Source organism: Miscanthus floridulus, chromosome 2, assembly GCF_019320115.1.
Source record: "Miscanthus floridulus cultivar M001 chromosome 2, ASM1932011v1, whole genome shotgun sequence".
NCBI lineage: Eukaryota > Viridiplantae > Streptophyta > Magnoliopsida > Poales > Poaceae > Miscanthus > Miscanthus floridulus.
The window spans coordinates 49325125-49337097 of NC_089581.1; the positions used below are offsets into that span (position 1 = coordinate 49325125).

At 44.2% G+C, this 11973-nt stretch overlaps 1 protein-coding gene across 1 annotated transcript; it reads left to right on the plus strand.

Moving 5' to 3' along the window:
• The first annotated feature begins 374 nt into the window (after positions 1 to 374).
• On the plus strand, positions 375 to 3408 carry LOC136536515 (uncharacterized). Its single transcript, XM_066528783.1, has 3 exons — positions 375 to 879; positions 2346 to 2604; positions 2721 to 3408. Exons 1-3 carry the CDS (start codon positions 375 to 377, stop codon positions 3406 to 3408), a joined length of 1452 nt encoding a protein of 483 aa, XP_066384880.1.
• Positions 3409 to 11973: the final 8565 nt, after the last annotated feature.

The window sequence follows — 11973 nt, forward strand, 5'->3', positions numbered from 1 at the left end:
CTTGGTACGAATGTTTGATGAATCAAATGCACTGGTAAAATCATTTAGGGCAGCTACGGACTTACTGGTACGGAGCCGATGTCAGCCGTTATGCCTTAGGCTATTACATGATAGGTCCAAGAACACGCCCCATAGTGCGTCGGTAGGGTCTGAGATAGCTGCTTTGATAGTCGAGGACTTTTCTGAGAAAAAAAGAGCCTAGATATAATCATTCAGGATAGGGTGGCGGCCTTAAACGAATTAGCAACCTACATGCAAACTATATGGCATTACAGTACCTAGTTTTGTTCCCTTATGGGGACCAGGGCTTCAAAATAGGAATTAGGTACAAAAGGTCAGCGCCCTTGAGGGTTGGAGCTAGAGGTGAGGTCACAATGCTTGAGTACTATGCTTATAGATTACAACAACATAGATGTGAGGCAACCACATTGATACATGGCGACCGATTATTCCAGCAATATATTGTTGATGCCTTTGCATCCGTGGAGGAGAATAGGCTTAGGTTTATAGTTAGAAACAATAAGAACCTGAGGTCAGAGGTGTACAAGGGCCTCGAGGATGCACTTCACAAGGGTGATGTTGATGGCAGTGGCGTTGGTAAGAAGGTTATTTTGCCTGCTAGCTTTACAGGGAGCAAACGGTATATGGTTCAGAATTACCAGGATGCAATGGCCATCTGCCGATCATCTGGGCCTCTAGATATGTTTATCACTTTTACATGTAATCCAAAGTGGCAGGAGATAGCTAATGCCCTTACATTTGTTCTAGGGCAAAGGCCTGACGCTAGACCTGATATAGTTAGTCAAGTCTTCAAGCTAAAGGTGGCCGAGCTTGTTTCTAGGTTGAAGAAAGGAACTTATTTTGGGAAGGCACGTGCAGGTATAGCTAGCAATTTCCACCCTCTGTCACTATGTTTCTTATTTGGAAAATAGGCTTCACTAGGCATCTAGTGGATGCTTACTGCACAATGGATTTACCAGGGCAAACCATTTGGGTAGCTGATTTGTCTAAGTGTGGTCCCATGTGTTATTCCTTGCCATCCAGTTAGGGACGTACATGCTAATAGTGTCCCATGGAATGACTTATTTGATTGCATGCCATCTTTCTAATCTTGGTGCCGCCATTTCCTATTTCAGTACTCTACACCATCGAGTTCCAAAAGCGTGGCCTGCCCCATGTTCATATTCTGGTTTGGCTTGAAGGTAACACTAAAGACCCTTGTCCTTCTTTTATTGACTCAATAATATGTGCAGAGATACCAGATAGGTCATCTAACCCACTAGGTTATAGTCTTGTCGATGAATTCATGGTGCATGGCCCTTGTGGTTAGCTAAATTAGAATTGCCCGTGCATGAAAAACAACAAGTGCTCCAAGTTCTTCCCAAAGGGCACTCAACCAAACACAATTATTGGTGAGGATGGCTTTGTGCAGTATAGGCGTCGTCCTAACATAGGGCACTTTGTCGAGCGATATGGTGTTAAACTTGATAACGAATGGGTTGTCCCATACAATATGACATTGTTAAAAAGATTTAGAGCACATATAAACATTGAATGGTGTAACAAAACACATCTTATCAAGTACCTATTTAAATATATTACAAAAGGGTTGGACCGTGCTAGGGCTGTCATTGAAACGTGCACACCTAACGTTACTGGGGATAATTCACACGTTGAGGTTGGTAGTAGCTGCCTTAGTGCCCAGCCATTAGATTCCTAGAGGCAGCCTGAGGATGTGGATGAGGTCCGTGAGTACATCGATTGTCACTATCTATCTTCGCATGAAGCTATCTGGCGCTTGTTTGAATTTGATATTCACTATAGGGCCCCTGTGGTGGAAAGGCTGGCTATGCACCTTCCTTTCATGAATAACATTGTGTACCCAGCTAACCAACCCTTGTCTGCTATTGTACATGACCATCGTTACATGCAGACAACCCTCACTGAATGGTTTTCTGCTAATAGGAAGTTCCCATGCGCTCGAGAGTTAACGTATATAGAATTCCCAACAAAGTGGGTCTAGAATAAAAAGTACAAGGAATGGCGCCCACGCAAGGGGCCTACAAAAATTGGTAGGGCTATATATGTCAATCCTAGTTGTGGTGAGCTGTATTACCTTCGTATGCTGCTCAACGTTGCCAAGGGTGCTACTTCGTACGAAGACCTCCGAACTATTAGTGGTGAACTATATCCAACATTTAAGGATGCGTGCCAGTCTATGGGTCTTCTTGGCAATGATAATGAGTGGCGCGAGGCCCTTAGGGAAGCATCTATGTGGGGATCAGCTGCTCAGATGCGGCAACTTCTTGTTACTATAGTCCTTTTTTGCACTGTCTGTGACGCAGCCTCCCTCTTCAATGAATTCTATGAATATTTTACTGATGATATACTTTACAACATAAAAAAGATGGTGCAATTGCCTACCTATAATGTTCCAGAGGATCACCTAAAAAACTATGTTTTCCTTGAACTGGATAGTTTGTTTGTCAAAAATGGTGGTTTAATGACTGGTTATGGTTTACCAGAGCGTGATCGAACCATGCGTAGTAAAGTTACAAATAGGCTTCTAGCTGAGGAACTAGCCTATGACTGTGAGGACCTTGTGTGAATCCATGGTACCCTCATTGGTGAGCTGAACGTTGAACAAAAAATGTTTATGATGTTATCACACAGTCCGTCTATGGGAAGTCAGGCCAGTGTTTTTTTGTGTATGTATGCAGTGGCACCGGCAAGACATTCCTTTGGAATGCAATTATTTCGCGCCTGCAATCTGAGAAGCTTATCGTCCTCATTGTGGCCTCATCTGGAGTTGCTTCCCTATTACTACCTGGACCTCGTACTGTGCATTCCCGGTTTAAAATTCCTATAGTTATTGACGAGTCGTCCGTGTGCAATATTAAGAGGGGAACTTTTCTTGCTGACTTAATAGCATATAGCTCTTTGATCATATGGGATGAGGCGCCTATGACCCACCGACATTGCTTTGAATCTTTAGATCATAGTATGCATGACATTCTTGGGGAGACAAACTCTTCATGTTTTAATAACTTGTTTGGTGGTAAGACCGTGGTGCTCGGCGGAGATTTCCGCCAAGTGTTGCCTATGGTCGAGGGCAGCAGCAGGTTAGACACCATTGATGCATCCATAACTAACTCTTATCTATGGAACCATGTTAGGATTCTAAAGCTAACAATCAATATGCGCTTACTTGGGATGTCTCGTAGTGGTTTGCCAACTGATCAGGTGAGAGCATTTAATGATTGGGTGTTGAGTATTGGGGATGGCACTACTGTTGGTAGTAATCATACAGATGATGGAGACTCTGAGCTGGTTGAGATACCTCATGACATCTTGGTTCCAAAACTTGGCTCCCCTATTGATAATATCATAAGATCTACCTATCTGTAACAGAACCGACCAATTATACAAAATTAAGTAAGAAAATCATCCACCAGAGCAGACGATTGAGCAAACTTAAGCCCGTATAACCCGGTAGTCCATGAAATCACAAAGGATTTCAAACCAACTCGTGTCCCAGCCATGATCGTAATAAGTTTAGCGGTCACCATCACATATTACATAAAAGTTTGCATCACGGATACATCAGAGTTTCAACATAGTTATTACAAAACCAGTTCGAATAAAAGTAGCGGAAGTCATTTGTTCAAACCATACACACACTCACGCGAAGTTTAAATATAGTGCCAGCGAATGATCATCTCCAACAAAAGCATCAGATGAGACGTAAGGAATGACCATGCCCATGGTCCTAAGCATCACCCATCGCAGGATACAGGCAGTTGATACAGTAGCCGTAATACATCTGCCCATCTGCAACAAGTGGGAATAAAACCCTGAGTACGAGAAGGTACTCAGCCAGACTTACCCGACATAACCGAAAATAAATGACACCAAGGATTATGAAGGGCTTTATAGTAGGGTAGCTGACTCATTTGCAAAAAGAAGCATTTTTAGCATTTCAAGAACCTTTCTAAAAGCATTATTGCCAAGTTAATTATTATTAACATGTCAACTAGGTTTGCACCTATACTAGAGTAAACATGTGATTAAGCAGATAATGATAACCAATGATCATTAAACAACTTCCGTACTGTCATATTCACTATAACTGTCCAAGTGTTCCATAACATTTACTACGATGAAGTAACTCAAGTCAGTGCTCACTATCCAGGAGCGATGGCGATTCGAATCGTTTCCTAACCAGCTAGTGATTTATTCCTTACACAAACCTCACTCACCCGCTAAAGTGAGATATTGATCACCGAGTCAACTTTCCAGGAATCTCGAGTTTGCCAGGAACCACATGTACCTAGGGGCCGACCGACTGCACTTTGGTCTTATCATCCCGCCCCCGTGTCCTACCACACCTGCTCCGGCACAGTGCGTTGCGGGCAATCCACTCGGCCCGAAAAATCTCCCAGCTTCGCGGTCGGAAGGTACTTTATCCGGCCAGCTAAATGTAAGACATGCGTTCAACATGACTCGAGGCCCAACAACGGTCGGTCCTTAATCGACACAGACGGAAACACTACAGTCCAAAACTCTGCAAGTCTCCGTCCGGTCTCAACTTCATTTAACACTTAGTTATACCATGACTTCATAGTCATCCAAGCAGATCCAGGTAACCACCTATAGCTCGCAGGTGACAGGAAATCACCCGACTTCTATCGGTCTAAGCCAGCTAAGCATTGACTCGACTATGGATACCAGGGTAACAAGGATATAGTATAACAAAGGTAAGCAAGGTATAATGCAGCAACGGTTGCAAACAACTCCTGAACGTAATGCATCAATTAAAGTAAAGCATTTAATTAAATCATTGCAAACCGGGAGAAAAATGCTTCGGGGCTTGCCTCTCTCGAAGGAGCTCGGACGGTGATCGGGGCACTCCGGAAGTTCCTCAACGTCCTCCTCATCGGCTTCTGGCACTTCCTGCTGCTGCACCTCGAGCTGCTCCTCGGGCTCCTCGGGTATGACGACTGGGTTCTCGGTTTGCGATCCTGTATGATGCAATGCACGTAAGTGATTATGCAAACGGTGCATCGAAGGAGATGAATGCCATGGATATGTTTAAATGCAAGGTAGTCAACATCATCCAAGAAACTATACTACAAGCACATGTCATCTACTGCATTCTCTTCTACTACTAATATGTTAAGTTAACATATCTTATGAAATGCTTCAAAGATACACCAAAGCTTTACTAATTTCTTAATCACACTTAAAGCAACACTTGCTTAAACCCTAATTAATAATAGGTTTGAATATCAACATATATTTCTGATGCTCCTCAAAATCTGAGAAAATTACAGTAGCATAATACTACCCTAAACAGACTACCATAAAAATTTCATGGCATTTGGATAAGTAAACTATCCTACACAAAAATGACAAGCTATAGCATAAAAATAAGCTTGAAATTACTTTGTACTATGAAAAGTGTCAAACAACAGAATTAATATTTTTCCTAGGTTCTTCATAGCATATAATGACTGTCCAAAAATTTTCACATGCATGTTTCATACAAAGTTTGCTCTTTAGCAAAAATAACAAAAATCAGCCATTAAAGGCACTTGAACTACACCTCCAAAGTTTTCCACAGCCCATGCATGAAACATATTTTTCCTAGGAAGTACATGACATAAGAAGATTAACAAACTTGGAGATCATATTTTTCTAAAGCCTATAGAATTTTCTACATATTTTTCAAGTTATCAGCAATATCCATGATTAAATAAAATCCTACAGAAAAGTATCCCAAAATTGACATGCAATAATTTTCCCAAGTAGATCTGGTGATAATGAACCTAGCAAATTTTGTTTCAACAAATTTGGAGCAAGTTTGATCACCCAAACATTTTTCAAACCATTTCAGATTTCAATTAACAAATAATAAATGGAAATCAATTCATTTAAGAAATACTGGGCCGGCCCGTGGGGAACAGCTGGCCCACGGCCACAACCGGCCTACGCAGCCTGAGCGCGAGGGACGGGAGATGGCCCAACAGGGCGTCAGCCCACGGCCTGGCTCGGCCTGGCCAGCCGAGGCAGGGTGCCTCGCCGGGGCGCGCGCTGGCGCGGCGGCGCGGCTCAGCCAGCGGCCATCTCTGGCCACGGCAGTGCAAACAAGCGAGCGCAGGAGATGTGCGAGGAGAAGGCGAGTGCAGTAGGGTAGCTAGGCGAGGCTGGAGGGGAGAAGGAAGACGACTTCCATGGCGGCCGAGCACGGCGGCGCCATGGCCGTCGGTGGCGAAGCGCGGGGAAGCTCACCCTAGGCTCGGAAAGCGGTGCAAGCGTGAGCATGAGTCGAAGGAAGGCGAGGCGGAGCTATGGGCGCGAGCAATCGGGAAATGGCGCGGTGGTGCGGGAGCTCGACGCCGGCGGAGCTGTGGGCGTGGCGAGGGCGGAGCTCGGGGCTCTCGGCTCTAGAGGGGGAGAAGAGGAAGCACGGGCGCGAGTGAGCGAGTGCGCGGGCACCAGCAGGTGAAGGCGGGCGCATGGGCACGGTGTTAGGCCACGGCTGCCGCGCAGCGGGTGACGCCAGCGTGCGGTCGCCACGCGGCGGGATTTCTCTGCCGCGGTCGCAGCGTGGCGCAGCGACGGGCGCGCGAGTGCGGGCGAGCAGGAGGCGCGGCGTGGGCCTGGGCCGGCGAAGCGGCTGCGGGAGCAAGGTGCGGCACGAAGGCAGGCCGGGCCGCCAGTGCGGCTGGGCCGGAAGCGAGGCGCAAGGCCCACGAAGGTAAAAACAAGATTTTTCAAATTAATTTGAATTCCTTTTTCATTCAAATGAATTTTTGGACTAAATCAAAGCAGTTTCAAACTTTGGGTCAAAAATAAAAGTTGCTCAAAATTTTATCCTCTACAACTTTGATTTTAAGACCAACGTCCAATTCATTATAGATTTTGAATTATACAATTAAAGTCAATTTTGACTTGGACCCTAATTTTTGGAGAATTATTTTTAAAGCAAAATTTGGCAATAATTCAAATACAAACCTTGCTCCAAAAATTGTGATAAACAATTCTAGATGATTTACAATCATAACCAAACAAGTTCTACTATCCTAGCAAGCAAAATCAGGGCAAAACAATTCTAACAAAGGTATGCAACATTTAGGTTCCACAACATGTTTCAGATGTTTCAAAGCAATGTTTCAATTGTTATTCACACGATTAAGCATGTATGCTTTGGATGCTTGATGACGCATGCTATGCATGATTTGCAGTGCTTAAATGCAGGCATAACACCGGGGTGTTACAGCTCTCCCCCCTTATAAAAATCTCGTCCCGAGATTTGGGTTACGAACCATTTGTTATAAAATTCTTCATAAGCTTTTTGTAGATACTCTCCTGTTTCCCAAGTTGCATCTCCCTCATTATGATGATCCCACTGTATCTTGTATGTTTTCACCACACTATTCCGAGTAGCACGTTCCTTAGTGTCTAACACTCGGACTGGCTGTTCATGATACACCAAATCAGATTTGAGTTGAATACCTCGAGGTTCTATTCTTTCCTCTGGAACACGCAAACATTTCTTGAGATGTGATACATGGAAAACTGGGAAAACGGTACTCATTGTTTCAGGTAACTCTAACTTGTAGGCTACTGGACCTCTTTGTTCTAGGATCTTGTATGGTCCTACGAATCTCACAGCAAGCTTCCTTTGGATTCCAAACCTTTTCTTCTTCATTGGCGTGACTTTCAGATAAACATAGTCACCAACTTCAAACGCAAGGGGTCTCCTTCTTTTGTCTGCATAGCTTTTCTGACGTGATTGGGTAGCTTTCATATTCTGCTGAATAATATGAACTTTCTTCTCGGCTTATTCTACAAAGTCAATGCCATAATACCTTCTATCACTAGGCTCGACCCAATTCAATGGTGTTCTACATTTTCTGCCATATAAAGCTTCGAATGGGGCCATCTTGATGCTTTCTTGATAACTATTATTATAAGAAAACTCAGCTAACGGTAACCATGATTCCCATGATCCTTTAGAAGACAATACACAGGCTCTTAACATATCCTCCAAAATAGCATTCACTCGTTCAGTCTGACCATCTGTCTGAGGATGATAAGCGGTACTGCGAATCAAACTAGTTCCTAAGCCTTTGTGTAAATGTTCCCAAAAGTGGGCCGTGAACTGTGAGCCTCTATCAGATACTATGGTCTTTGGTATACCATGCAACCTCACAATTTCTGCGATATACTTCTCGGCATATTGAGGTGGTCGATAATCTGTTTTGACAGGCAAGAAATGAGCGGTTTTGGTAAGACGATCCACAATTACCCAAATCGAATCATGTCCTTTTTGAGTAGTGGGCAAACCCATGATAAAATCCATACTGATATCGTCCCACTTCCAACTAGGGACTGATAAGGGTTGCAACATACCGGCAGGTTTCATGTGAATTGCTTTCACTCGACAACATGTGTCACATCTGACAACATATGCTGTAATTTCTTTCTTCATTTTGGTCCACCAATAGCGAGACCTTAGTTCTTGATACATCTTACTACTTCCGGGATGGATAGATAGCTTAGAAAGGTGAGCTTCATCCATGAGTTTATTCCTAAGCTCTCGATCCTTGGGAACCACAAGACGGTCGTCAAACCACAACATGCCCTATTCATCCACTTTAAAGTGTTGAGACGTCTTTTCTTTTATTTTCTCTTTGATGTGGAATATCCCCTTGTCAGTTTTCTGGCCTTCTATTATCTTACTCTCCAACGAGCAACTAATCTGAATACTATGTAACACAGCAGGATGCATTAGATCGAATCCATCTTCAAGTAATGGCTGCACATTCAAGTAATGTGACTTTCTGCTCAAAGCATCTGCCACTACATTGGCTTTACCAGGATGATATTGCACATTCAAGTTGTAATCCTTGATCAATTCCAACCATCTACGCTATCTCATGTTTAGCTCTAGTTGGGTGAAGATATACTTAAGACTCTTGTGATCCGTGAAAATATTGCACACATTACCAAGTAGATAATGTCTCCAAATTTTTAGGGCGTGCACAACTGCAGCAAGTTCAAGATCATGTGTTGGATAGTTGACCTCGTGCTTTCTCAATTGACGTGATGCATAAGCTATGACTCTCCTTTCTTGCATAAGTACACAGCCTAATCCAGTTTTCGATGCGTCGCAAAACACATCAAATGGTTTCTCAATATCTGGTTGTGCTAGAACCAGAGCAGTGGTCAACAGTTTCCACAAAGTGTGGAAAGCTGCGTCACACTCCTCTATCCACACAAACTTATGATCCTTCTGTAGGAGGCTTGTCATTGGTTTGGCGATCTTCGAGAAATCTGGTATAAAGCGACGGTAATAACCGGCTAGTCCTAAGAAACTTCTAATCTCAGGAACTGTGGTCGGTGCTTTCCAATTCATAACTTCTTGCACCTTACTTGGATCGACTGAAACTCCATTCTCTGACAGAATGTGACCAAGGAAAGGAACTTCCTTCAACCAGAATTCGCATTTGCTAAACTTAGCATACAATTGATGGTCTCTAAGTCTGGTCAAGACAGTTCTCAGATGCTCTTCATGATCTTTCTCATTCTCGGAGTACACCAGAATGTCATCGATGAACACTACCACAAACTTATCCAATTCTGGCATGAAAACTGTATTCATCAAAAACATAAAGTATGCAGGAGCATTTCTCAAGCCAAAAGACATGACAAGATACTCATACAACCCGTATCTGGTGGAAAATGCAGTTTTTGGTATATCCTGTGGCCTAATCTTGATCTAATGATAACCGGATCTCAAATCTATTTTTGAGAACACCTTGGCCTTGGATAATTGGTCAAACAGAACATCAATATGCGGCAAGGGATATTTATTCTTGATGGTCACAGCATTGAGTGGCCTGTAATCTACGCACATTCTCAACGTGCCCTCTTTCTTTTTCTTCACAAACAAAGCGGGACATCCCCATTCAGACTTGCTTGGCCGAATAAACCCCTTTTTTGACAAATCTTCTAATTGCTTCTTCAGCTCAGCTAACTCATCTGGAGGCATCCGATAGGGTCTCCTTGAAATTGGAGCTGTTCCGGGGACTAACTCAATTCCAAACTCAATCTCCCTATCTGGCGGAAGACCAGGTAGCACATCCGGGAATACATCCGGAAATTCACACACTACCGGAATCTGATGAATAGGAACGACTGCCATAGCACATGTAACACTTATAAGGTCTGTTCTCCGAGGCAATGGTACTTGGAAAGTACCCTCACCTAGTGGATCCTTAAGGGTAAGTACTCAACTTCCAGTATCTATGACTGCTCCTCAATCCTTTATCCAATTCATCCCTATAATGACATCCAAGGCTAACCTAGGCATAACTATCAAGTTCACTCGGAACTTCCTGCTACCTAATTCAAGGGTTGCCCCTCGAACCATCCGGTTGGTCAAAACATCAGCCCCTGCTGAACTTATACGGTAACCATAACCCAATTCTGTGCATAGTTGTTCATGTTTCTGTGCAAATGCTTGACTCATAAAAGAATGTGATGATCCAGAATCAAATAGAACAACTGCAGGGTTTTTGTTGACAGGAAACTTACCAGCAGTGACGGGCTCTCCCTCTGGAATTTCATCCACTGTTGTACTGTGCACTCTAGCATTATAAGTCTGCTGCTTCTTCTTGGGCGGGTACAGACAAAACTTCGAGAAATGACCGGGTTGATCACAGTTATAGCAGGGTCCTCTTACTGTCCCGGCAGACCCCACAGCTCCCTTGGAACTGCCTTGTACCGCAGTTGCGGCTGCTTTGTTGGGCTGCACTGCCATCTTGTACGGCTTTTGAGGTCCACGGAAATTCTGACTTCTTGGCTGAGGTGGCCTGAATCTAGCGCCAGGTGCCGATGGGCAATATGGAGGACGACCTCCCATAGGTGCTCTAGCTTGAGATGGCCCTCCTTCAAAGGCTCTCTTGTGTGTCTTGGCTGTGGTGCTGGCGTTGTTATTCTTCTCCTGCTTCAGACAGTCGCTGATGAAGTCATTGAATCTGACACGGTTGTTGGTACCGACATGCTTCATCATTTTTGGATTGAGACCCCTCTTAAAACTGGCTATCCTTTTAGCATCTGTGTCAACCATGTCGGGAGCATAGCGACACAAGTTGTTGAAAGCATGCAGGTATTGTGTCATGGTCTTGGTGCCCTGGTTCAATGCCAGAAACTCTCCCAACTTCATTTCGGTCAGCCCTGGTGGAATATAGACTCCACGGAAGGCCTCAGCAAACTCTCTCCAAGAAATTTGAGCATTTGGAGGAAAGGTGGTGCGATGGTGCTTCCACCACATTCCCGCTGGTCCCTGCAATTGAAGTGCAGCATACTCCATTTTCAGAACCTCAGTCATCCTCAACACACGGAATTTATCTTCCATCGTGTTGATCCATTCCTCAGCATCGAGTGGCTCTGTTGCTTCCTTGAATACGGGTGGCCGGGTGTCCATGAAATCTTTGAAGCTGCTATATTGGTTTACTCCCATGCCACCGCCTTGATTGTTACCACGTTGAACGTTGTTGGCGATGGTGCGCAGAAAATCCTCCATGTTCTTCTGGGATTGTTCCGTGTTGCGCTGACTCCCAAGCAGCTGTGCAAGAAACATCTCGGGGGTAAATGGGGGAGGAGGTGGCAAATGTGGTTCATGGGGAGGTTCATTGTTGTTGCCATGGTTTCCACCACCACCACCGGTCCCCGCACCGTTAGCACCGGGCTCAGCGGCCTCATACGTGGTTCGGCGAGTGTTTGTCATCTGCATATTTCAACAACAAGTAACGATTGAGTGAAGCTGTAATAATTGCGAGTGAAGGAAAAATTATGCCGTACTGAATTTACTGGAGAGAATAAATTCATACAATAAAACAGAGGCACAACAATCGCATCCCAATTAAAACAACAGCACTTAATCAAATTACTCCAACGGCA

Bases quoted from the DNA above. Each gene is read 5' to 3' on its own strand.
- LOC136536515 (XM_066528783.1), top strand. From the start codon at position 375: ATGCTTGAGTACTATGCTTATAGATTACAACAACATAGATGTGAGGCA. The intron at 880-2,345 runs GTATAGCTAGCA...TCTGTGACGCAG, and splicing joins TTTTGGGAAGGCACGTGCAG to CCTCCCTCTTCAATGAATTC. The intron at 2,605-2,720 runs GTGAATCCATGG...GTATGTATGCAG, and splicing joins TATGACTGTGAGGACCTTGT to TGGCACCGGCAAGACATTCC.